The sequence below is a fragment of the Callospermophilus lateralis genome, chromosome 11, assembly GCF_048772815.1.
Source record: "Callospermophilus lateralis isolate mCalLat2 chromosome 11, mCalLat2.hap1, whole genome shotgun sequence".
NCBI lineage: Eukaryota > Metazoa > Chordata > Mammalia > Rodentia > Sciuridae > Callospermophilus > Callospermophilus lateralis.
In genome coordinates, this window is record NC_135315.1 from 1,862,196 (window position 1) to 1,888,787 (window position 26,592).

The 26,592-nt window shown below is 52.8% G+C and overlaps 1 protein-coding gene across 2 annotated transcripts in view; it reads right to left on the reverse strand.

The window, feature by feature from the left end:
* Rptor (regulatory associated protein of MTOR complex 1) overlaps window positions 1-26,592 on the reverse strand; it is a 337,753-nt gene that overhangs the window by 94,999 nt on the left and 216,162 nt on the right. Inside the window, exons 1-3 of one of the 2 annotated variants that reach the window (XM_076869270.2) lie at window positions 14,296-14,390; window positions 13,984-14,084; window positions 13,262-13,406 (exon numbers count right to left, since the gene is read on the reverse strand). In XM_076869270.2, coding sequence (XP_076725385.2) covers window positions 13,262-13,406; window positions 13,984-14,084; window positions 14,296-14,363 — 314 coding nt within the window. In that variant the 5' untranslated portion in view covers window positions 14,364-14,390. Of the gene's footprint in view, window positions 1-13,261; window positions 13,407-13,983; window positions 14,085-14,295; window positions 14,391-26,592 lie in introns of those variants that run through there. The other variant, XM_076869269.2, reaches the window with a different exon arrangement.

Here is a 26,592-nt window from a genome sequence, read left to right on the forward strand (position 1 = left end):
TGGTACTGGCCCTCCACAGTGGCTCCCAACTCTGATGTGACCCTCTGTGGCACACAATCTGCCTGTTCCAGGCTGCAGTGCCCTTGTGGTGGAGCTGGGGCCAGGCAGCCTGACTGTGGACCTCCGTCACAGGAGCCTTGACAGTGTCCACCTGCCCCAAACCTTGCAGTAGGACTGTGGCCCTGGCTACCACTGGCACGGTCTGAATTGTTGGCCCTGGGCCCTGGGTGGCCAGGAGTGTGCTGATGGTCCTTCAGGACAGGACAGGTGGTGCTTATTTGAGGTAAAAGGGGATTGCCCCATGGTAGACTTGGCTACTCTCACCAGGCTCTGGGGGTGTCAGGACTCAGCTCAGCACATTCACAGCTGCATGTCCTTGGCAGTGCACCCTGGTCTGTCTGGAGAGCACAGGCTGTGACCCCACTAAGCAGATGCCCACACCCTCTCCCAGCTTCGAGCCAGCCCTGTGTTCCATTCTTCAATAATTCCATGGCTCAGGCACACAAGCCCATCGCAGGGTGATTTATGTGGCTTCATAAACACATCCTCTTACATAATCAGGGGAACGGGGACTTGGTGTCTGGAACCAGGCTGGCTGCTCTTATGTAAGGCTCTTCGCCAGGTCTCTCTCTTCCTTACTGCTTCTGAAGGACCCAAGAGCACAAAGGGACAGGAGAACTTGGGGCTGAAGCCACACAGGTCAGGGTTTGAGCTTGGCCTGGGTGTGATCTGGGTGTAATTTTGTTGATTCTTATGAACTAACTATGAGCCCACAGGACAAGTTTAGACTTGTAGGGAAGCCACAGCAACAGGGATTCCCTCCGTGACTGTGGAGCCAAGGCCAACCCCTCCTGAGAAGAGCTGTGCAGGCTCAGGCCAGGGGCCATCTGGCTTGGCACAGGGACAGCACAGCACCGTGCACAGCTATAGGTGCCCAGACTCCTCCCCAGCCCCCCTTCAGCATCGCTGACCTATCACCCAGGGTTGCTTCAACCCTGCAGTCCATGGGGTGCCTTCCCCTCTGTGGCAGAATGGGCATCCCCCTGATCTCGCATGGAGCCTTAATGCGTGGAGCAGCCCGTGCGGCCGTGAGACCTGGCCCTTTCTTTCCTTCTTCACTTTACTGTGCCCAAACCATGGCTATTGACTTCCTTTTCTAGAAAACAAATGGAGGCAGGCCTGTGGCTGAGGACATGGGACAAAAGGTGCAAGTGATGGCCTGGGAGCTGCTGATGTCACCCTCTGTCCCAGTTTCTCTGCAGGGGCCACAGACACTGCCTGCAGATGTGACACAGAGGGCAGCCCCCTTCCTTAGTGGGGAGAGTGCTCAGCATGCCCCGGCATAGCTCACAGCCCCTCCACAGGATGAGCTGCACCTGGACACTGAAGGAGGACATAGGGAGGACAAATGTCCCTGGGCCAGCTCCACTGGCTCTCCCTTCCTGCTGGGGACTAGCTGAGCTAAATACTTGACATGGCATGTGGCTGGGCACCCAGCATTGCCTGCCAAGCATATCAGCCCGCAGCTGGCCATAAAGGTTCTGGAAGCCCCTGCTTGTTTTCCCAGCTTCACCTTCTGCTTGGTCCCTTGCACTCCCTCCCCTCTTCCAACCTCCTGCAGTCATGGAGGTAAGACCACAGGGACAGGAATGGCAGTCTAGGAAAGGTGCTTGCTCTGCTCACTCATTAACAAGGTGGGCCGAGGCTTACGCCCAGGCATCTGGAGGGCGGGATTCAGGACAGCCCCTTCTCCAGCAACACTCTGCCCTGCCTAGGGAAGCAGCCCACACCCTGCAGGCTCACCTCACTGTTGGGTGATGACTCTCCATGGAGGCATCACCAGAAACCTCCCAGCTGTGCTGTTCTCTGCCTCTCCTCTGCTCGGATACATGCAGGCAAGGTTAGGAAAAGAGATCTGTCTGAGGACAGAGCTGGCCACATGGAAACTGAGGGAGAGGAGGAGCGGAGGCCAGGGGCTGGTTTAGCCTGAGTAAGCTGGACAAAGGGAGCTGAGCAGGTGACCAAAGGTGACAGCCTAGATCCTGCAGGTCACAGTAGGGTGTTGTGTGGGCCCTACCGCGGGTGAAGGTCTGGAGAGTGTGATGGGTACCTGGTACTGGAGCAGGACTATGGCAGGGGTCTGTAGGGAGGTCCTTGAGGTCAAGTTCTGAGATGTCCACAGTGGGAGTTCTAGGATTCTAGATTTCTGCATGACTTCCCTCACCTCCCTTCCTGTTCCTGGACAGAGCCAGCCAGGCTTCTCAGCAACAAGTGTCCCTTCACCCATCACGGGAGCACCCCTGTTGTGTTGACATGGCAGAGGCTCTGTACCCTCAAGAGTACTCCCGACTTCCTAGGGCTCCCTTGGCCCCTTTGTCACAGTGAGTGCTCAGGCAGTGCCTCTGCAGGCTGGGGCGGCCTTGTCCTGCACACTCACCCTCAGGCAAAGTGTTTGGCACTACTGGCTCACTGACGCCCCCAGATGCCATTTAAAACAGACTTTCACCCCCTTGATGGCTCCAGACCCAGAATCCATTGCAGGACCAGTAGGTACAACTGAACTGGACCTAGCACCTCCCGGCCAGTTCCCAGAGTCCCTGGGCTTGGCCGTAGCTTCACCTGGCGTCCCGTTGCACTCCCCAGCCTTCACCTGCCCTCCCTGGTATCCTGCTGCTTCTGCAGGAGCCAGTCTTCTCTGCTGGCCCCTCTCATGCCTTGCCTCAAGCCTTGATAGCAGCCCTGAAGCTCCCACCACTCTTGGCCTTTACCAGGGACGAAAGCTTGGTGGTCCCAGTGCCTCCCAGCTTCTCCAGTTCTGTGGCTCTAGCACCAGCAGATACCCCAGTATCCAGCCATGCCTGATTGCTTGCTGTACCCAGCACACAGTAGGTCTTCAACAAACACTTGTTGAATGAGAGGGAGTGCAACTGCTGTGCCCAGAGCAGCCGGCAGGGCTTAAAGAGAACAGGATGGGGAGAGAAGCAGCCGGACCACAGGGGCTGCCAGGCTCGTGCCCCACTCTGCCACGGCTGGGACAGCAGACCTTCCCCCTCACTCCTCAACAGCAGGAGGCAGGTCTTCCAAGGCCACCATTTGTGTGAAGCCACACAGTGACCACACAGCAGGCTGGGCTGCACCAGGCTCTGGGCCCAGCCTTTGGCTCCATCTCTCCAGGACCAGCTTCCCCATCCATGAAGGGGTAAGGATGGCATCTCCTGCACAGGTCCTCATGAGACCCTGAGATGACGCCGAAGGTCTACCTGGCTTCGGTAGGCCCCCGGCCCACAGGTGTGCAGGTGCCTTCATCCCTACTTGCCCCTCCTTGAGAAACACTTTCCTGCAGAAACCACGTGGGGATGGTTTGCTGGGTTTCATTCTGCAACAGCAGCATCCTCTGGTAACTTCAGGAGACTCAAGGACCCAACCTTTTTTATTTAGACTAGTGAGACGGCATGCTGGCAGGCAAAAGGGCATTTTCTGTCTTTAATAAAGGACCAAAACAAGAATGGAAAAATTTAAGCTGAACAAAGGGCCTAAAGAGCTCCTTTTATCTTCAAAGGCCTGAACGGCACCCCACCCTCAGACTGGCCCTCTGCACAGCAGCCCCTCCCTGCTGACAATTAAGAGGCAATCAGGAGATAATCAAACACAGCTCCCACCCCAGGCAATAAATAGCTCCCATATGCTCAATAAACCCAGATTGCAGGCAAACGGTCCTCAGTTGCATTGAGGGAGGTATCTACTCTGTTGAGACAGAAGCAAAGTCAATTATTGCAATTAAACTCTATATGGATGCCTTGCATTTAATCAAATAAAAGCTTCAATTTCAGGAGTCAGAAATAAGTGTACAAGTTCAGGGAATGGTGATGAGAAGGGGGCACAGTGGGTCTGACCGGCTCTGAGCCCAGTATAGTCTGGCGACAGTCATAGCCAGGGCTGGACACCAGTGGCACTATGCGTAAGGCCAAGCACATTCACAGGCCACCTCGCAGTGCAGAGCTGAAAGCTGCTTGGCATTGGAATACTCAGGCAGAAAGAAATGGAATCCATTAGCAAGGCCCAGCAACTGCGAGATCCTAGACTGCACTGGGGACACACACTTCTCACATCCCACCCCGCTGGGGAGATGGCTCCTGACGACCTGAGACCCCACGTGCATCCCACCCAGGAGCAGGGGCTGAGCCTGCCACGTTTCCTGCACTGGGAAAGCAGCTCCAGACGGCTTTATTCTCACTTGTGTGAAAGACGTGGTGGGGACAAAGCTGAGGAGGGGCTGTGGCTTAGGTCACCGACCGACAGAACAGCTGCACAGGGCTGTGGACCAGAGAGCAAGACAGGAGAACCTTTCCTCAAGGTACCGAGGAGAAAAGAGGCTGACTGAGGACACCCAGGACCCCTGAACAACAAGTGCTAAGAGAGTCACCAGAACACCCGCTCCCCAGGCCTCCACAGGGGACACATGCGGGCCTAGGCCAGATCCCTGGCAGAGGTGGGACTGATGAGGCTTGCTGGGCAATCTGGCACTCTCTGGGCCAGATTAGATCATCTCAGTGTCACCATCAAACTCTAAAACTGTGTGAGAACCGTTCGGACAGCAGAGCAGTAGTGCTCTCTGAGGAGCATTAGATCAGTCGATTAAAACTGGCTGCATTTTCTCAGATAAAACCCAACTGAACTTGTAGTCTTAATTTGGGATTCTCAGCTATAGACAAGTGGGAAAGCAGGTCCTATAAAAACCTGAGACTGTGGCAGTGGGCAACTGCAGCAGCCAGTCTGCTGCTGGCACCCAGGCAGGAGCAGAAGCTAGGCCGGTGGCAGGAGGTGTCTGTGTTTGCACCTCCCACAGTGGGAGGCTCTGCGTGGGACGCAGGGCGGGTGCTCAGGAGCCAGGCTGGCAGGAGTCTGTGCCCAGCTGAAAGCTGGACCAGGCTCCCCCCTTCCCCAGCAGCAAGGAGCAGGGGACTTTCTAAGAGCTGTGATGAGTCACCCGCCTGGAAGACTGGGTTTTCGGGAAACAGGCCTTGGATGGCAAGTGCCCAGGCAGTGGGCTCAGGAAAACCTCCTGGGCCGGCGCAGCCTCCATCTGCACTGATCAATCACAGCAGAAAGCACAGGTTATTACCGCAGAGAAATGCAAGGTTTCAGGACCCCTGAAATTGAGAGTGAAGGAAATGACTCCCTGATGGCTTTGCATCAAAAATTGAACAGGAAACCGGCTCTGAGTACTTCATCACCAGCTCCCCCGCCTGAAGCAAAGTGTAAATGTACATTACTTTATATTTTAACCTCAATTTTTGTTAGGCTTTGTTCTCTCCCCACCCCCCTCCGCTAAAAATTCAGCCTCTCCATCACCACCCAAGGAATACAGTAACTAGATTTTGAATCATCTACTCCCAGTGCTCTTTCCTGCGTGCTCCCTGGGGATGCACGTGCTGTAGAGTCTTTATGAGGAGAGAAAGAACCCCATGTGCTGCTTAATTTCATCACCGGAGCAGTAGATGGCCCTGCTGAAAGCCCCTAGTCACCCTTCAGTGGTGAGGGGCCCACCCCAGGTGAGTGTTGAGTCTGGTTCTGCATCCGCTCAGTGGGTACGATTCTGTGTCTGGGTGTGATGTTCTCCCCTCTGCACCTGGGACATGCCACTCAGGAGGAGCCACACTGCCAACTCCCTCGGACAAGGCTAGACTAGATGTCACGAAGGCACGGGGTGGCCCAAGCTGCCTCGCCTGCCCCTTGTGGCCTTTCACCTTGGGGTGTGGTTCTGGCAGGTGCTGGGGGCAGAGAATTGCCACAGGAGACCATGGGCCTGCAGGATGGGTGCAGGCCTAGGTCGCTGACACTGTGGAACCATCCAGCCTGCGCTGCTAGCACACGGATGAGATGGGGAGAGGAGGGCCTGCCTGTAAAGTCATTGGATTAGGGTTACATAGTTGTAACCTGTATCTTAAAGGTGTCTAAGACCCTCTAGGGCAGGAAGGCAAACAGCTGTAGAGGGTTTCCACACACCACGCAGTGTCTCCTCAAGAGGGCTTGGCTGTACACCTTGGAGAGAGCAGAGCCCAAGTATCTCTATCAGGGGCCAACGTCCTTCTTTTCTCTGACTTAGCATAAAAATGGTAAATAATTTTATAGAGAAATAAAAGGGGTATTGCCATGCCTGACTCTCTAGATCTAGAACATTGTATATGGTTGAGTAGACTGGCTTCTCATTAAATGTAGTCCAAGCAGAGGACAGGGACAGGCTGCCCTTTGGGGAGGGTGCTGTGCTGAGACCTCACATGTCAGCCTTCAATGTGGGCCGGGGCTCCTGTGCACCCAGAGTGGCCCTGTGTTCTGCTGCACTGAGCTATTGTGAGACTGTGATGCTCAGGGTAAGCAGCCTTGGGGCTCTCCAGTCTTCCAAAATGCTCATGCTTGTGCCCAGACCCCTGACTCGCTGGTAACAGGAACTGTGGTGGTTTCCTTAGAGTTACACTAGTGAGCACCTGGGCATTCCTAGTAGAGTGTGGGGGATATCTCTAATTGTGGGCACACTGGTCTTATAGAGTGGTGATGGCTACTGAGAAATCATTTGAGCCAGCCAGGGCCTGGAGATCAAGCAGTGCTGAGGCCAGTCTCTGGGAAACCTAAGTGCTAACACAAGTCTGGAACCCTGGAAGAAAGAGCAAGTGGTGCAGGCACAACTCTGTGCACCTGCCTCTCCTCTCTCACACACACACCCTGTGCACGGGGTCAACTCCCACAGGAAGTGAAGGCCTCTGCAAAGCAACATCCCCACACAATGGACGGGAGGGCGAAGGCAGGGAAAGCCACTGATGGTAACACCTGGTCTGAGGCAAGCCATGCTGCTCGTGGAAGCCAACCATGCAAGGGGATTGGAATTTTGCAGCTCTGCCTTCAGGTCAGGTTTAATTCCAGGCTCTTAGAGCTGCCCTGACCCCAGGAAGCCAGGAGGAGGCCACCAGAACCTGGTGGAGAAGATGCTAGCTGTGAGCCTCTTTCTGTCCTAGCCCTGTCCTGGTGTCCCATCAGAGGCTTGAAGCCTTTCTCTGACTACAGCATGTTTCTCTGTTAATGTTAAAGCCTGATTTCTACATTGGAATTCCAATCAAAGCAGATTCATGGCATTGTTCTCAACATCTAATGGGACTGACTTCAGATTCAGGCTGGCACCATCCTCGCCAGGGAGGACATGTCAAAGGTGTGCAGTTCTCCTCCCTACGGCCATATCACCCTGATTTCTGCATGAGAATCCTTTGCTTTTATGTATTTGGCACTTCCCAGCATAGAGACGAGAAGCTGTGACATCAGGTCTTGCAGTAAGGGATCCCAACCTGGAAGAGGCCTCCGGGTGTGCATAGTTGAGACCTGGGTTTCAGGAAGAAGGTAGACAAAGACTCCAGTGGAGGTTGGCCAGGGCTCCTGTGGACTCCCTCCGCCCCATGCACACAGCTGCTGAGTGTGCCTGGGGATGGGGGCACTGTGTGGGGAACATGGCATGAAGTTCCGTCCTCAGCATCCACAGCCTGGCTATTTTTGGAAAAAAAAATTTCTTAATTTCTCTCTCTCCGCCTCCCCCCCATCTCTATCTATCTATTTATTTATTTTTATGTGGTGCTGAGGGTTGAACCTGTGCCTCTCATGAGCAAGGCAAGTGCTCTGCCACTGAGCCCCAGCCCTAGCCCTCACCGCCTGGCTCTTCATGCACACTCCACAGGCTGCTTCTGTCTATGAACATGTTTAGTTTTGCTTTCAGAATGTTTAAAAAATATTGTATTAAGTTTAATATCTAAAAAATAAGATGATTATACATAAAAACATGAATTTCTGGCTCCTGTGTGAAAACCGGGTGCTTGGCTTCTGGGATGTGAAGCTCTGAGTGCAGCTGCTGATGGGGCTGTTCGCGGAGCCTGTCTCTGCCATAGCCACACCACGGCCAGGGAGCTCCCTGAGGATCCTGGTGTCTGCTCTGCTGAGAGGCCTACTTCCTCCTGCCTGTGAACCTCCCACCCTCCTCTGAGCCACCCTCCTTGGGCCCCTCAAGCCAGGGAAAGTTCTATCAGTGACCCGCTCACCCCCCAACCAGCCTGGTGGTGTGGCCTCCTGTTCCCACATGCGGGAGGCACAGGGCCTATGCAAGGTTTGCTGCAGGAATGAGTCAGAGAAGGGAGAGGCTCAAGGCTGCCTGGAGGCCCCAGCTGTGGTTGACACTGGATCCACCCAGTGGGAAGCTGGTGTGCTTGAGAGCTCGGGCTGCTTCACGCCTCTGCAGGGTTCTGAGAAAGCCATCCTTTACATACCCCTTCCAGAGGAGGACTCTGCCCTTAATAAGCACAGGACCCCGTGCAGAAAACACACTGGCCTGCCTTCCCTGGAGTCTGCGTGGGCTGGGAACACCCATGCAGCTTTGTGCCAGAGCTTGACTTGGACCTGATGAGGCAGGGACTACATTCCAGGCCTGTTTCTCTCAACTCCCATGGATGTGCCACCTGCCCACCTCCAGGTGGAGCGGGTAAGCGTGGGCTTTCTGGAAGTGAAGTCAGGGTCTGAACCTGCCTCTTGGCCAGGTTGCCCTGGGCTTTGGGCAACTCGCATCCTGGTGAGGGGCAGTGAGGCCTGTGTGCTGACCGTCTGGGACTAGTGGGTGCTCAATGGGCTGCCAATGTGTCCTCATCTGGGTGTTGGCTCCCCAAGCCTGTCCTGAGTCCCTCCTGACTCTATGGTCAGCTTCTCGCTGTCCTCTGGCTTCACAAGATGTTCCAGCACTCTGCCCATTCCTCCCACTGTGCCCCACTGTCATCAGTAGAGAAGCAAGAGACCCTGACCTCCAGCCTCTTGCAGACTCACCAAATCCCATCAGGGCCAAGAGGAAACACCTGTGAGACCTGAGCCCTGCCACCACCCAGGCCCAGGGCTCTCCTCTCTGACTCATCTCCAGTTGCTGTCTGTGGGGGCTCCCTGTGGTGGGCCAGCCACTCTTCATCCACTACACCACAGTCCCAGACCTCCAGGGCTCCCTCTGCTCCAGCCACAACCCTGCTCCCTGAGGCTCTTGCAGAGTTGTCTCTTGGCACTTGTCACCATCAGGTCAGAAGCTGTCTCCATATCCCACCTCCACCACTCTCACTTTCCAGGGAACCATCCCTGACCCTATGATGTCATTAGATATTCTTTCCTCGGGGCACCATCCCCACTAGCCTGTCCTTGCTCCTAGTGGTGACACCTGCTCCAGGCTCCCACACGGTGGAGGATAAGCCATGGATGTCTATGCTTCTGTCTAAACCAGTATGCCACACGCGTGTGCCCATATTAGGCTTCCATGCTCAGGAAGGCACAGGAAAGGACACAGTCTTCTGCACTGAGCTCCTCAGCCAGGGACGGGGAACATCTGCAGGTCAGGGAACTGAAGCCAGACAGGGACTCAGGATCTGGTGATGCCCAGGCTGAGAGAGAATAAGAAAGGAGGACCTCAGCCTGCATGCTAAAATGCCAGGCCAGGCAAAGCTGGTGGAGCATCAGCTGTGACTCACACAGTGCCAGCTGGATAAGGTCCTTGAGCTGAAGTCCTGCTGACACCCTGGTGTCACTCTGCAATGTCCAGCTGTGTGGTTTTCTTGCAAAGGAAGGAACCTCTGGAAGAGCTGGGGGCTCCGGGGCCGGGTCACTGGCTTTCTGGAGCTCCTAGGCAGCCAGTGTGAGCCAACCTGTACAGAGGCTCCTGGGGACTGACCAGGATCCCAGGGAGCTGGCCTGGTACATCCCACCACGCCCAGCAGTAATGGAAGCACTGGGCTGTGCTCAGGGTACAGTGGCCCCGGGAGATTGTCCTCCTCTGGCCACATAGGGCAGATCAGAGACCAGCACTGTCTGTCTAACTGGAGGCTGGACAGACTTCCTTTAAGAACAGCTCTCAGGGCTGAGGACGTAGCTCAGAGGCACAGTGCTTGCCTAGCAGGCATGAGGCCCTGGTACAGTTCCCAGCACTCAGACGAGCCCAAGCCCAGGAAGGTAGCGGCTGTATCCTGGATCCCACATGAGGTGAGCAGCCCCCATGGTCCAGGCTTCTCCAACACCCTCTGGATCCTCACACCCTTTACCAGCCCACCCAAACGAGTGCTCAGTGCACGGCAGGGGTGCAACTGCTTGAATCACATTACCTCAGTGCTGGGCTATTTCAATAAGAATGACCCTGTGGGCTGCACTGCGTCACATGTAGGAGTCAGTCTCAGGTACATGAGTGTTGGAAAGTACCATACCATTTAAAAAACATCAAATGAGATCAAATCCAGGTATTGAACCTTAGGGAATTCTACCAGTTATGTTTTTGTCATGTAAAGAAATGCCCAGTTAAAGCTGGGAGCAGCAGGCACACCTGTGATACCAGTGCAACTCCAGAGGCAGAGGCAGGAAGACTACAAGTTTGAGGCCTGGCTCACAAACTTATTGAGACCGTCATTCTAAATAAAAATAAAAAGGGCTGGGATGTACCTCAATGGTAAGGTGACCCTGGGTTCAATCCTCAGTATTGTAGGGAAAAAAAAAAGTAGAAATGCCCAATTATCTCATTTCTTTTCAGTTTTATATTCATGACAAACAGTGCCTTAACCATAAGATTCCTTTTTTTTTTTTTTTTTTTTGGTACCAGGGGCATTTAAAAAGTAGAGCCACATTCTCAACTATTTTTACTTCTTATTTTGAGACAGGGTCTTGCTAAGCTGCTACTGGAGTTTGGATGTGAGATATCCCCCAAAAACTCATGTGTGGGAAATGACTAGGTTATTAGAGTCTTAACCCAATCAGTGAGTTACCCCTGATGGGATTGAGTGGTAACTGATGATGGTATGGCAGTAGGAGGTGGCACTGAGGGCGTGCCTTTGAGGTACAGATCTTGGATATGGTGAGTGGTGTCTCTCTGCTTTCTGATCATCATGTGAGCCACTTTCCTCTGCCACACTCTTCCCCCGTGATGTTCTGCCTCACCTCGAGCCCCAAAAATGGAGCTCCAAATTAACTTTTGCTCCCCTAAAATTGTGGTCAGGTCTTTTAGTCACAGTAGCAAGAAGCGCTGACTAAAACAGTTGCCGAGGCTGGCCTTAAACTCATGATCCTCCTGCCTCAGCCTCCAGAGCCACTGGGATTACAGGCGTGAGCCATCACCCCCAGCAAAGATTCCATTTTTAAAAGTAGTTTTTTTTTAGGGCTTTGCAGGCTTGGAAAATCTACAGTGAATTTCCAGTTACAGAAGGGATCTCTGCCAGACTATACAATAGAGAGCTGCCACGTCAGTGCCATCCACACCTGCCATGTATAACAGGGTTTAACAGAAAGCAGTTACACTACTGATATAATGCAGTGTTGGGTTTTGTCACTAAATACAAGTAAGAATAAAATTTTAAGATTGCTTACATTTTGCCAAAGAACCCGTACTTTAACTTATGCCCCTATTCTGTAAGGTCCCGGGGTAATTCCTAATTTATTCTCACAAACGGCTTCTTTTATCAAAGTCTTTCAGAATGTCTCCTAGCCATGTCCTTTAGTTTTCCCCTAGGGATGCTTATCACACTCCTGAGCTGGGTCTCAGCGGCCACAGGGCCAAGCGCAGGGAGACGCAGGGGTAGCAGGACACTGCAGGTGAGGTGGCTGAGACCTGGCTGGTCAAGGTGTGGCCAGGGATCCTGAGGCCAGCAAGAACATGATCTCGGGCCAAGGCAAGATTGGCAGGTAGGATATACCACGGAGACTGGGCTCTAGAGCAGGCGCTGCTCACTTCTTGGCTCAACATCCAGCTGGAGGGCTGTGGGGCTCTACCCTCAGGAGTGGGGCTCACTGCAATGTGGGTGTAGGAATGGGGCTGCCCCAAGGACCTGGGTGAAGTTCTTTACTACCCCTCCTGGAGATTCCAGGCTGCTGGCCAGGTAACAGAGCTGTCACTCCCTGTCACCTAGTGTCTGATGCCTTCCGCAGTGCTGTGACCCCTGAGCACAGCAGTGATATGCAGCGGGGGTGGCAGCCCCAAGCTTTGTGCCCTGATTCAGAGTCATTTCCACCCTGTATGCTCTTGTCCCAGGGATGTATCTAGACACACCATCTTGTCCTCAGTCACGGCCCTCAGCCTTGCTGCTTGTCCCCTGGAGACTCCCTTTCTGTCTGTGACACGGGAACATCACTAGACCTATTCACAGCATTGCTACAAGCGCAGATGACACCTGAGAGCTCCAGGACTGATGACACACAGCAGCACCTGATGTATAAGTCTCTGGAATCACCTGGTGGCCTGTCCCCTCAGCATCACCACAGCGGCACTGCTCATCTCCCACCGCCAAGCTGCCTGTGGGCCCCAGCTGAGTGCCTTCAGCAGTTGGTGAAGGCCTCACCCTTGCGAGGTGCTCCCTATGGTGCAGACACTCCAGTGGTAGCCCCATGACTCCTGTCTCTTGCTGAGGTCTCCTCCCTGGTGTGTTGGTGGGGCTGTGACTTCTGATCAGCAGAATCTAATAAAGGTGGACAGCTGTCCCTGACCACATGTAGCATGACGCAGGCTGTATGCCCATCTGCCAGAACCTCTACCTCCCTTGCTGACTAGGGTGCAGAAGGCCACAATGGGCCATGTGGGAGGACAGTGGGGTCCCTGGCTGCTTATAGTGGCCTTGAGCCAGGCAGGACGCTGCATGTAGGACGTGCCCCCCAGAAGCTCTGTGGTGCAGTTGTTTGAAGCTACTGAGCTGTGGCAACGCTGTTGAGCAGCCACATGATACTAGTGGTATCATGGATGACACTAGCATAAGTAGCAGCAATCGGGCAATTGGAGAAATTATAATCAACAGTGAGTAAGATTACACTCTACACTCTGTGCATGTGTGCACGCATAAGTATATGAATTAACTTGTCACAAACCCAACGGTTTTAACACTCAAAGCACTCTGATGTACTCTGCAAGTTCAGGAGGCAATTTCTTTCTCAATTTGAAGCTCTAATGAGGCTACGAGCCCTGTGTGCAGTGCCACTCTAAATGTGGGGAATTGTGGGGCCTGATGCCACTGGCCTCGCCCACCTAAAAAGGGTCTCAGTAACCTCATTTCTGCAGGAGGCTGGCTACCTGTTTCTAGATCCTCAGGGCGGCTCTCTTTAGCTCTGCCTCAGTCTGGCGCCACGCCTGCTTCCCAGGCACACACAGCTCCTTGCACGGGCACTGCTGCAGCAGTGGGAGCACGCCACCAGGAGAGCTAGCCACCTGCAGCAGTGTCTGGCCTGGGACACTTACCACATCGCATGCATGTAAGTCGGCGGGAGTCGGGGGCTGCTGACAGGGGTGCAGTTGTATGACCTCATGATCCTTTCTGCCAGTAAAAAGTTTCGAAACAGACTCGCCACCAGTAGGTCCTGTCTGAAGAGCTTTTGGAAGAGATCTGAGTAGATAAATGATAAAAAGAGTCTTCAGGGACCACTGCCCAGCACTTACAGCCAAACCCACATATTAACTTCCATCAAAAATTGAACATGCACAATTCCCACCGGACACACAGATACATACATATAATCACACTGACGGAGACACACACATATACACACATATCCACATGAACACAGAGACATAAACACATATACATAGACATGCTCACAGATACAAAAATACACATATCCACATGAACATACATCCTCATAATCACACACACAAGCATACATGTTCATATATACACATGCAGACATATATGTGAACAAATACCAAAAATACAAAGCAACCAATAGCAAAATATAGAAGCAAGGCCTACAAGAGGGATTCTGGCTTCGCCAACGCTCATGTAAAAAGCCTCGCTCCCTGCCACCACTGTAGGCACTGACACCTGGCCACTCATTCCAGCCACACAGGGACCTCCTTAGGCTCTGGCCTTTGGCTTCATCACTGCCCCTGCCCCCTCCCCAGCTCTTCTCCTCTGTCTGTCAGCCTTCTCTCCCCACACCCGGGCAGTGGCCAGGCAGCCTCACCGCGGGGGAGCACGTTCCACGCGATGGTGTCTGTAATTGCTGTGAAGATCCAGTTGAGCTCACCCAGAGGAGTCCTCCTGTCATTCAGCCGGCCAGGGATCCTAGAAAGGATGGTGCACTTTATTAGTGCTGTCAAGGTAATTAAAAGGGTTTGTGCAAAGGAGGAGAGGGAGGTTAGAGGCTCAGAGCAGAGGCAGCAGGGGCCAGAGGTTCCACCCTAGAAAGTCAGCCTCCACCTTCCTCTTCCTTCCCCCCACATCTACACAGGGAGCCTCTTCAGGTGTCTCTGGATGGAGACCCAGCTGGCCTCACCCAGTTCCACGGAGTCCCTGTTCCCAAGGGTGATCCTGTGGCACTTTGCTAAGAGAGGTCTGTATCATGTTTCACAATTCCCCTTCATGGCCTCCTCTCTGTGGCTCCAACTCTGCAGAAGGGCCCTGACAATCCGAGAGTGTGGAGGAAGGAAGTCCTGCCCCCACATACAGGGCTGAGCACAGGGCCTGAGCTCAGCAAAACCTACTTCCAGGGAGCTTACAGTTCAGCAGGAAGGACTGATGAGCATGCAAACGTGGGCTTGTGACAGGTCACACTGTGCACACAGCAGAGACACGCCACACAGATGAGAGAGGAGGCCCTGAGGATGCTGTGTTCTAAGGGAGGTCGGGGAGGCCTGTTGAAAGCTGACCTTGGAAAGAGACCTGCCTCTTAGGAGATGGTGTGGCCCTGAGATGTCTCAGGAAGAATGCATCTGGCAGAGGTGACCATGAACGTGGGGCACTCAGAGTGGTTTCTTGCTGCTTCACAGCAACTTAATTTCACCTTGTGGGAAGCATTTTAATTTTATCTGACCGGAAGCTCTCTTTCTCCCAGAAGGAAAATGTTCACAGTAATTTGGTTGAGAGACTCGAGTGTAATTCCTGCCACTTATAAGACTGAACAGATCAATAGCTCCCATCACAGTCACTCATTTGGTGGCGCTGTCTGCTAGAGTGACACTCAGGGAGGTTGAGCCTCAGAGATGGGGAGCAGGCCAAGCAGATGACATGATTCTGCAGCACATGTGCCCTCTCTTTCCCCTGAAGGCCTTTTCACTTTTTGCATCTTCAAGAAGGCTTAGTGATAGGGCAAGAAAAGTGAGATGAAGAAACAAGTATTATTCTCCAGGGCTGAACTGCTGCCCAAGTGGACAGCTTTCAAGCTTGAGAGGAAGTGCCCACATGTAGGCAGATGCAGGCTCCCACAAGGAGCTTCAGACAGTGGCCCTAAGGCTGGCTGCAGCTTGGATGGTGCCAAGATTCCAACTGGCTGGGCAGGGTTAGGAGAGACCCACCACTCACTAGAAGTCCAGGGCCTTGCAGACTGCCTGTCACCAGCCTTCCACGTGGGAGGGTGGGGCTGAGAGCCACAGATGAAAGAGCTGTCCGCTCTCCAGCAAGGAAGCTGATGCAGCTCCGCCACATGGGCTAGGCTAGGGCAAGCTACCCTGCACAAGGACAAGGCACTTCTCAAGGCACAGACAGCTGGGGCACTTCTCCAGAGGTCAGCCAGACCTAGACTGCTTGCCCACGTCTGGGTGATGAAAAGGAAGGGGTATGGGACACCCCAGGGCGGGTGAGGAGACCTAAGACAGTCACTGGTGTCCTGGGTCTGCAGATGAGAAACATATGCTAAAAACCTTAATAAACAGATGAGACTGCCAATAATGTTCAGGATGAACACTGCCCCTTTCTCAGCTTCAGGCCTGCTGGGTGCACCCTCTTCCTCAAAGCAACATGGGTGAAGATGTCTTGTTGCGAGGCCAGAGCTCACCTGGATCACATCAATGCAGAGTGTGCCAGGAGTGAGGATCACTTATCCCGAGTACCCTCTCTCGGCCTGCTGGGCATTCCTGAGACTGTCCTGCTACTGCGTCAACTCCAAGTCCTGGGTTCCCAGACCCTGCTCAGGCTCAGTAGACTCCAGAGGGCACAGTGAGAGCAGTTCCACCACAGTCCCCATTTATCACACAGAACGCAGATCAGAAGTCAGACAGGGGCAGATCGGGTGCAGTGGCAACCTAGAAGCCTGTTTTGAGCTTGGTAGAGGCACCACAGTCCACAGTGCAGTTTGACTACAAACATGAGATGCCACCACCACGCGGCACAAGGGCCCGTCTTCACCTTCCTCTGGGCAGCTTCCAGCCTCTGCCCAGTGGTAAGAAGGGGCAGAGTTGATGTGGATCAACTGCCAGAGAGTGGCAACCAACTGTTAAAAGGTCCTTGGTGGATAGTTGAACAACATGAGGAAATGCACACATCCCAACAATAAGCAAAGAGATGAGTCCACCCTGGAGGGGCAAGACAACGGGAAGGGTGAGCCGCAGCTACAGTGGTAGAAAGGCCCTTCCTGTCCTCGTATTTGTGTGGTGTCTACACTTACCCACGATGACTGGCCCCCTGTGAACCAGAGGCACAAATAAGACTCTGATCCCCTGCCTGTTCAACCTTGGTCCTGTGAGGTTTAGGGGCCCAATGCAGCAAGCAGCTGGTGGGAAGCAGGGCAGCATCGTCGGGGGGAGTGCAGGGGCTGTCAGAATCAGACAGACCATCTGACTACTGTCCATTTCCAAACCTGGACAAACACCGGCTCACAGGAGCCCATGTCCTTGAATCAAATAACACTGATACACACCTGGCTGACTTCTGGGGCCTGTCTCTGTTGAAAGCGACTGCATTTTGAGCAGAGGACCTGCCTACAGACCACCCACCACGGTACCCTCACTGGACAGTTAGGCCATTGAGAAGAGAGGCTGGCTGAGGGTCAGTGTGCAATTAGTGGTGTTTTTAAAAATGTTAATCCTGTGACAATCACTGGTGGAGAGATGAAGAGCTAGGCACTCACAAGAGGTCCTGAAAGGTCCACCCGGCTCACCCCAGTTCTTCGTGAGGTACAGGCCAGCCATGGCTGGCTGGTGGTGGCATCTCTGCATGCATGTACACACATGGGTGCTTCCCGGAACGACGGAAGGGGTTGGGCCCTTCCCTTGCTCTTGTGTTACTGAGAAGAGACTCACCACAGAAACCATCTGGGGTTTCCTTTCTGTACCTGAGACCCCTGGAGCGAGACCTGGAGAGAGCCAGGCAGCTGAAGCACAGCCCCAAAGACCACACTGCACCAAAGCTCCCCTAACCCGAGAACCTCATGGATGACAAAGTGACTCTAGGATTAACCAACAGTGCTCAAGGACAGATTTCTACGTGGAAGTGGGAGGAGCTGTGGCTCAGGGACACATCACTTGACGACAAGATGAGAAAAGCTGAACTCCAGTCCCAGCTGTGCTGTGGTTGGGAAACTTCTCATCCTGTGACTCTGCTGAGTCACGAAGGCTAACCTTATGTGACACACAGGGACTAAAATAAAATGGGTCCCACTTCCTCGGCAGACACAGCCACCAGCAGGAAGCCTCCCCCGGCACCACCGCGCCGCACAAGGGCCCGTCTTCACCTTCCCCCGGGCAGCTTCCAGCCTCTGCCCAGGATCCACCTGCCTCAACTTCGACACCAGGGCTGGCGCTGCCACCCGGCTCTGTTGCGCACTGACACGCTTCAGCGCCCACACTCCCATGGGCATGACCAAGGGCACGAGGCCAGCTCTGAAATGCTCACTTGGCATTTTTCCTCTTAAGCCCCTTTGTTCTCCCTAACACTTCCTGATGGCCACAAGTTTGCTGCCCACTCTTGGCCTTGAGCAGTCCCTTCTCCATGAGTTGGGTCCTGCTCTGTCATTAGCCACCGGCTAGGAGACTGAATGACATCTGTTCAATGCCTGGCTGCCCAGCTTTCTATCTCCCTTTGACTTCCCCTGGTCAGTTGGGCTTCCTGCTCATCACCTCCGCGCCCCCTTGGGTTCCTAGTCTCACTGTGAAGCTTTCCTCTGGACTCTCAACAGGCCCTGTCAGCTCCTGCCACACCCCAGCGGGACTTCACCACCCCCGCCCATCGCATGGCCACCGCACGTTGTCCCTGCAACCCCTATGCATGCAGACACCAGCAGGGCTCCCAGGTCTTGCTTCAGGCCCCACCTGCCTTCCCATCCCCCTCATGGCCACCTCTTGCTTCCAGCTCTCCCCCTGTGATGTCATTCCTTCCCCTAGATGCTGGTAGCCTTTTTATGTCCACTGCAACAGCCTCCCTCAGTTATGATGGAGTGCCAAGGACCTGGAGAACCATGGCTGCAGGCAGGACATATGCTTACGGGCTGTGGCCTGGACTCCACGGGGCTCCACAAGCCGACTTGAACTCAGAGACTGAGCCCGGGGCCAATCCAACTTTGACACCGATAGACAGGGGCTTGAGTCTGGGATCCTGGGTCAGCTGTCTGACCTCCCCGAGGCTCTGGGCCTTCTGGGCATCAGCAGTTACATCTGCCTTTGCCAGGACTGATGTGTGCCAGGTGCCACCCACCTGCTCAATCCCACAGCTTCCCTTCACCCCACATGGGCTCCACGAGGGTGCCCTTAGTGCTAGACACAAGTGGAAGACGACCCAGCACAGTCAGCCTCCCCAGCATGACTGCAGACCGGGGAAGGCCACGCTGTGAGATGTGGGGCTTGGCAGGGGCAGGCGCAGAGGGCCCTCTGGCCTTCGTGAACCTGAAGCTCCTTGTGAGCTTGTTCTCAACTGCTCCGCCTCCTCCGAGGCTAGGTGGTTCCTCTCTGCCCTGCTCCTGACTCGGACTTGGCCGCCACTGAGCTCTGGCAGCTGTCCTCACACCTGCACTGCCCCTCAGCCTCATTCCAATGCCCACCCTACCGGCCTTTTGAACTCTCCCACCCGTTGGCCTTGTGACCTGGGACATGCTGTTTACCCAGCACTGTGGGCCCACCTTGGACCTGTTGCTGGGCAGCCAGGTGACCCCTCCCAGGACATGTGGAGAGGTGTTCCTGTGCTCCTGTTCCTTCACAGCTCGAATCTAACAGGATTAACACCAAGCTCAACACTGGCACCAGCACCGTCACCTTGTTGTTGTAAGTCCCTGCTCCACAGTCTCTTCTCAGAGGCTCAGAATGTTGGAGACCCACTCAGTGGTGTGTTCTCAGTCCTCAACCAAACAGCTCAGCCTTCCTGCAGGAACCCATCAGTCAGCCTGAGAAGCTCCCTACCTTGGGGACCTTCGAGCTCTGTTAATGGCTCGAAGGGTCCTCTATCCATGGCTGCAGGGGCTTGGAATTATTTTTTGCTGCCTCTACTTGAAGTCTCACTCAGGACAAAAGGCAGCACAACTCCCCAGCTGAAGGAGTGTAGGCCGAGCGTCCCCATGGTCAGGCTTGATGGGTGAAGGCTTCTGTCCAACAGACTAGAACAGAAACTGCCCGTGTGGCCTCTGAACTCTCGATAACCAGCTGGCGGGATGTGAGAACTTGCGAAATGTGTTCCAGCTGCCCGCCTTGGGCTCCCCCAGCCTTCACTCAGACACACACCATGCTCTGAGGCTCCATGTGTTTGCTTGTGCTGTTCTTGTCAGCTGGGGCAGCCTCCAGTCGCAGAGCTGAGCCCAAGGCCCTGGGGAGCCTCAGAGTCATGCAGACCTGGCCAGGAAGCCCCCACTAAGCCCCTGCTCACATCCCCTTCTCTCTCAGCACTGCTCTGGCAGCCCACTTTCTGTGTAACACGGTAATACATTCCCAGGGGCAACGACTTTCTTTCCTCGATATATATCAATCTCCCTGTAGTTTTTGGCAGAGTGCTAAAGCACACTGCATAATCTAAACAGCCCACAAATCTGAGTCACGTTACTTCTACTTAAAAAACAACTGCTCCCACTCATGCCGACGGCTCTCCATCGCCCCATGAAGATAATCTCAACTAACTCCATCGCAGGGTGGAGGCTCAGGATGCTGCCCAGGCCCTTAGTGGGAAGTAGGGTGGAGTGTGGTCCTCCAGGTGTGCAGGCTCAGGGTCTCTCTCAGCTCGTGGCAAGGTCCGGCTCTTCTCTGGGCAGTCACCCCAGGTCTGCAGGGGCCAGCATCCCTCCTGGCCGTGTACAGGTGCTACTGCTTGATAACCCTGCACCCTACAGTCCAGCAGCAGTTCCTGGAGCGCTGGCTAGCATAGGTGACAATGGAAGAGCAGCAGGCCCCCACATTCACTCTCATCATATTACCTCCTGCCTCTCCCCATCACCTCTTCCTCCTGGTGCAGAACTTTCCAGCACCAACCAAACATGCCTGTGCTGACTTCCTCCTCAGCGGGACAGATTCACCTGGTATCTTCTCCTATCCCGCCCAGGCCCATGAGGCTGCTCTCCCTCCTCTGCTGTTCCCAGAGTGGGGTAGCATCTCTGTCTTGATGACACCTATCCAGGCCACATCTTCACTGGGGCTGGGGGCTCTGTGAGAGCAAGGGCTATGCCATTCCCCAGCTCAGCACAGAAGTACCTGCAGGAGGGTGCCCATGTGCATTTGATGGCCCAGTGCTGGAATCCCACTGAAGGACCACAGGCCAGGTGTCAACACAAGGCTCAGTGAAAAACTATGGTTGCTAGCAAAATGCCCAAGTGGAAACAAAAAGAAACTAAGAAGATGAAAAAACAGCACAGGTTCCATCATCTGAGAGACGCTAGATGCATCTTGGTGATCATCCCTCTAGGTATTTCTGTGTAAAAATTGAATAACTTGAAATGAACTGAAATAATTCACTTTACAAAGAAGTGGTGCATTTTTGTTAAAAACACCTACGGATATACTTAGAACGGTTTGGAAAGGTATGCAACAGAGTATTAACAAAAATTGCCTTGGCAGGGCAGATATCATTCATGATTTTTAATCCTTTCTGCGTGTCTACATCTAATAATGCATCTGCTAAAAACACAGCCCTTGTAAAATGAAGAAAAATAAAACTTTTTTTAAATAAGAGGGAGGCTAGAGCAAGTACTTCAGCAAGAAAGGACATTCCAGAAGGGGGCTGCTTTCCACATCGGTGGCCTGGATCGAGTTCACTTGCAGTAGGGTGCACCTTCTCTTTGCTGGATGGAAGTGACTTGAGGAAGCAACGGTGCAGGACAACGGGCAGTTCAGTCCCTTCACATGAGTCCCTACCATGAAATGCTGCCTGACAAGGAGCATGTGGAGGTAAGCCTAGCAACAATGTCTTTTAAAAGCAATTCTTAGAAATGTAGGTCAGCACATGGTCAGCTCTCCAGTAGGCAAAAGCTCTCTGTCCCAGGCAGTGACTCAGCCTGCGGGACTGAACTGAGGGGAACGAGGGGCTCACAGAGCTGTTGTGGGAACCCGCAACCACATGTGTGCAGAACGGTTCAAGGACACAGGCTCTCCATCAGTGCATGCTGCCTTGAACCACATGTACAAAACACGCACATGTATTTTCTCAATTGACGCAAAAATGCCTCTCCATGGGGAAAGAAAACTTGAAGGCTGGAACTAATGCACCAGACAACAAATTTGTGAGATGCATGAAAATCTTTTTTAAGCTAATATTATCCTCGGCCAAATGCAGACACACATCTATGATATTCATTTCAGAATCTCCTTACTTAAAATGGCATACAATCCAACCATCTTTAATGTCACCTGAACCTTTTATTCCCAGTGCTAGGGCCAAACACAGGGCCTCGTTTGTGATAGGCAAGTGCTATGCCACTAAGCAACAACCCTAGCCTTATTTGGATTTTGAGACAGGGTCTCACCAAGTTGCTGAGGCTGGCCTTGAACTTGCGAACTTCCTGCCTCAGCCTCCTGAGTTGCTATGATTACAGGCAAGTGCCACCACCCTGGCTATCACCTGAACTTACATATAGTGCTAATATGCTAGCCACTCACAGATGTCAGAGTCACATCCAAGTGTAAACAAAACCCGTGGTTTACGAATTGTAACACTTGATATCAGTCAGAATGTTCTGTGATTTTAAAGCCAGAGGAGTTTCTGGGCCCATTGGGCTGCAGAATGTGCCTGAGCAGTGTGCGGAGCAGGGCAAGGGAGGCCTGGGGAGGGGCCCAGAGGGCGTGGAGTCACATTTGTTCAACACACAGGGGCCCGGCTGTGGTTTCCAAGGCTGCTTCCACAGACACTCAAGTGTAGCCCCTGAGCAACAGGCAAGGCCTGGGGCGTGTGGTTCCAGGATCCCTTGTGTTTCAGTGACAGCTGACCACTGTGGACCGGTGACTCCGTGTTCTTGCCCGCACGCAGAACACAAGAAAGGCTGCCGGTGCTGCAGGGCTGTGCAGTCGGCCTCCCTCCCCTCTGTGCACACAGAGAGGCAGCCTAGGACAGAACAGTGGTTTCTGTCGGTTTCTAGCCAGCATCTCATACACCCTCGGGCCAATCTTCCTCTTCTTCTTTTAATATATTTTAGTTGAAGATGGACACAACATCTTTATTTATTTTTTTATGTAGTGCTGAGGATCAAATCTAAGCTCCTCACATGTGCAAGGCAAGCATTCTACCCCTGAACTACAACCCCAGCCTGAATCTTCCTCTTCTAGGGCACTAGTCCCACCATGAAGATCCCCTCTTAAGACCTCAATGAGCCATCTCCAAAGGGCCCACCTCTGAAGCCCAGCATGCAGGGCATCAGGGCTTCAGCATATGAAGCCCAGGCACATAATCCAGTCTGTAACACACAGGGTGCCACAGACACACAGCAGGGCGACTGCAAAGGATGCCCGTGTAGGCCCAGCCAGACAGCAGTGCCAAAAACCCAAAGAAAGACAAAACCTCAAAACAGTGAAAGAAAGAAGTACAAGTAATTTTCAAAGGAACATGCACTAGTGTAGATCTGGTCAAGAGACCAAATGCACACCAGTAAATTAACTTGAAAAAATTTAATATAAAACACTTTAAGTTGACAAGGGAGATCTACTAAGGGGGATGACAGGCATGGCATCAGTAGTAGGGAGCACACTCCCTCTAGGGGGATGATTCATAGGGAAGAGATGCACTAGTACAGGCCCGGCCCAGCTGAGGTCAGAGCTTGGAGAGGCGTGGCTGTCCCCAGCGGCAGAGAAGGCACAGGTCAAGTCTTAGAAACATCAGTAAGTGGAACTCAGCAATGTATCAAAGAGTAACACATCAGGACCCCGTGGGGTGAGCCATAGGAATCCGAGATATAACATTTCAATATCAAAGACATAATGTGGCACATCAAGAGAAGGAAGGAGAATAGCACACCATTGTCTCAGCTGCAGGGAAGCACTAACTTCTCCACATCAGCTCAGGATGAACACTCCTGCAAAGCCAGCAGGTGGGAGCGTCCTCAATCTGACACCCGTGGAAAAAAAAACCACAGCCCATGTTCTACTTAAGGACACAGCACAACACATTCCCCTCAAGTGATCTTTGAGATCAGAGCTTAGCACCAGTTTTATTGCTTTTATTTAACAAGGCACCAGAGGCATCTGGTGGCACCACAAATAAAGAAAAAGAAATTAAAGACATAAAAGTTGGAAGGAAAGAAGGAAAACTGTGTATTTGCAGATGACATAATTATACCCATACACGATCTCAAGGAACCTACAAAACAGCTATCAGAACCAATATGTGAGTTCAGCAAGTTTAGAGGAAATGAAATCAGTATGCAAAAATCAATCACATTTCTCTATACTGTTCTTAAACAGCAACAAAACCTGGAAATTAAGTTAATTGTTTGCAAGATGCGTACAGTTGTAACCACAAAGCACCAGGACACCTAAATCAGCATGTGGTGATCAGGGAAGAGGATCACACTCGCCCCTTATGGGAGCACAGTGGATAATGTCAGTTAGACTGGGGACTCTGGAATCAGGCAGGGCAGGACGGAACACACCAAGGCTGAAATGAAGGCCGGACTGCAGCTCTGGGTTTGATTCTGGGACTTGCACCCAGTACTTGCACAACTCCACGTTTTTTAAGCATGGTTCCTTCTTCTGTGAAACGTCAGCAAGGACACTTTACTGGATTAGGTAAGTGGGATGGGTGTGTGAAGCACAGTGGCTAGCAAGATCACCACAGCACTTAGTACTAACCCAAAGAAGGGCCAGGGAAAGGGCATGTGCAGACAGAGCAAGGGGATCAATAGGGTGCACATGTGCCATGCCTCCAGGTCCCACAGGTGCCTGCAGCACCTCAAACTCCAAGCCCCAAATGCAACAGACAACATGGCAAGAGGAAGGCTTATCCCAGAAAGAACATGTGACATGGGTGACTTCCGTGGTAAGTCACTCGCCTGGGCTCCCTGTTCCCCCCTGCTGACCACACCCCAGTCAGAATCAGCAAAGCAGCCTTGGGAGAGTGACGGCATGGCTGTGGCAGGCAGTGCCTCAGAACCCACTTGAACAACCCCTCCACCCAAATGAACACCCCACTTCACAATTACCACAGCAGGAGATGCCCCACAGCATTGGCTGAGTTGACACGACCACAAAAAGAAAAAAAGAAAGGAAGGACAAACAGAAAAGAAAAGAGGAAGGAAGAAAGAAAAAGAAGACAACAACAAGACTAGAGAACACTGCTGAGACAGATTTGAAATCTTTAAATATCTGTATTATGTTCATGGAAAACAAGGTGAGTGCCCTGGAGACAATACTTGCCCCAAGTTGATCCACAGATTCTGCAGGACCCCAGTCAGAACCTCAGCAAGAGGTTTACATACGATCAATAAGCTGGTCCTGGCTGACGGGAAATGTGAGAGGCCAGGAGAGTCAAAGCCACTTCACAGGGGACAGTCTACAGCACAGCTACTGTGACCAAGAGAGTGCAGCACTGCCTGGGGACATACAACCAATCAGCAGAGAATGGGTCCAGGGAACTACAGCATCAAATGGCCTCCACCTGTGGCACCCAGCTGTCTCTTCCACACATGGTGCTGGGACAGTTCAATACCCACATGGAAAAAGATGGCTTCTGACTTACTGCATACTGCACACAGAATAACTTGGATGATCACAAACTTCAACGTAAAATAAACTCTAAAAGTTACACAAACATACAGGAGAGATCTCTACGGCTCTGGGTGGAGCAGGCAAAGATTTCTTAGGTGAGACACAGAAAGTACAAATTGTAAAAGAAAAAAACTGCTAAGTCAGACTTCATCAAAATGAAAAGCTCCCATTCTTCAAATGACTGCTTTGAGGAAGCACAAGGCATAGGCTGGGCAAAAATGCTCAACGGTCCCCAGATATAAGATCATGTTCAAACACAAGAACACTCGAAGACGGTACAACTTTAGAACTGGCAAGAGACTTGAGCAGACATTTTCCCCCCTAGAAAAAGCTTTATTTTCATAGGGTCCAGGCTTGGGTGGGGCTCACGGTGGTTAAAAAGCTGCCTAAGGGTTGGAGGGAAAGGCTCAGGCCAAAGCCCTGATGCCAGGAGATGCAAAGGAGCCCCATCAAAGGCCACTGCATTCCAGGGCCTCTAGTTGTGCTTCAGGGTGAGTCTTTCAAAGAGATACTCGCCCAGGCCAGCCTGGGGGGCTTGCCAGACAGTGGAGGTTAGTCAAGTAGTCTCCCATCTTCTTGATAAGCTTCACCTCCTCATCAAGGAAGTGGTTCTCCAGAAAGTCACAGAAATGTGGGTCTGTGCTCGTAAAATCCAAGGCATGAAGATCCTAAATGGCTTGGTTCAGTCAGGCTCTTCTCCAGGGCCAAGGCAGCTTCCATGGTATGCGGGGTGTTGCGCCCCTCATCTGAGAAGGTTTCAGCATGCTCTGGAACAGGGCGCAGCCACTGCGCTAGTTTTGCATCTTCAGGAGACGCTCAGAGGCTTCACGCTTTTCCTTGGCCAACTTGTGGAAGAAGTGTCTCAGGTCCTCCAGAGCCACATGGTCATGGTTGAAATAGCCCAGAGAGAGGCAGGTGTAGGAGGCAGGCAGATGCAGACTGACCAGGCAGGTGATGGCAGCCTCCACCTCAGTGGAATGATTCTGACGAAGCTGGGAGGTCATGGTTGGTTGTCAGTTAGGAACTAACCACAAAAATCGGAGTTGGCTGGTCCTGGAAGCAGGGATGGGTGAGAAGATGGTCCTGGTGATTGCAAATGGAGATCAGACTGAAAGTAAGTTGGAAACTGGAAGAAAAGGGAGTCCCAGGTGTGTTCTATCCAAACACTGTTGGAAGCAAGAGACAGATCCATGGAATGTCTGAGCGTGGGGGTTCGAGCATGCATTTTATTAAAGAATATAAACTAATGGCCAGTAGCAAGGGAAAGCCTGCTTACCAAATGCAAATCACAGGACGCCTGCAGCTGCAACTCACCTCAGAGTCAGCAGGCCAGGAGTTCACACGTATGCAGGCCAGGGGCACGTGCACCTGGGAGGATGGTACCACACTCTGGGAAAAATGTGGGATGTCTGATCATGAAACCAACCTTGCTCCATGACCCAGGGTTGCACACTAAGGTGCTAACCCAGAGGAAGTGGATACACGAGCCCGAAGTGTGTCATATTTGTAGCAGTTGTTGGTAAAACCCAAACAACTAAAACGTCCAGCCACAGTGAACCGCAGGGGCTGCAGCGCAACTTGTGAGGAGGATGAAGAGCCACACCACCACGGGGCGCTGCAAGGGCTCCCCAGGGCAGAGGCAGCACAAAGAGCGGCCTACAGCTTTTTATTTGTGCAGGGTTCGAAGAGCCAACCTT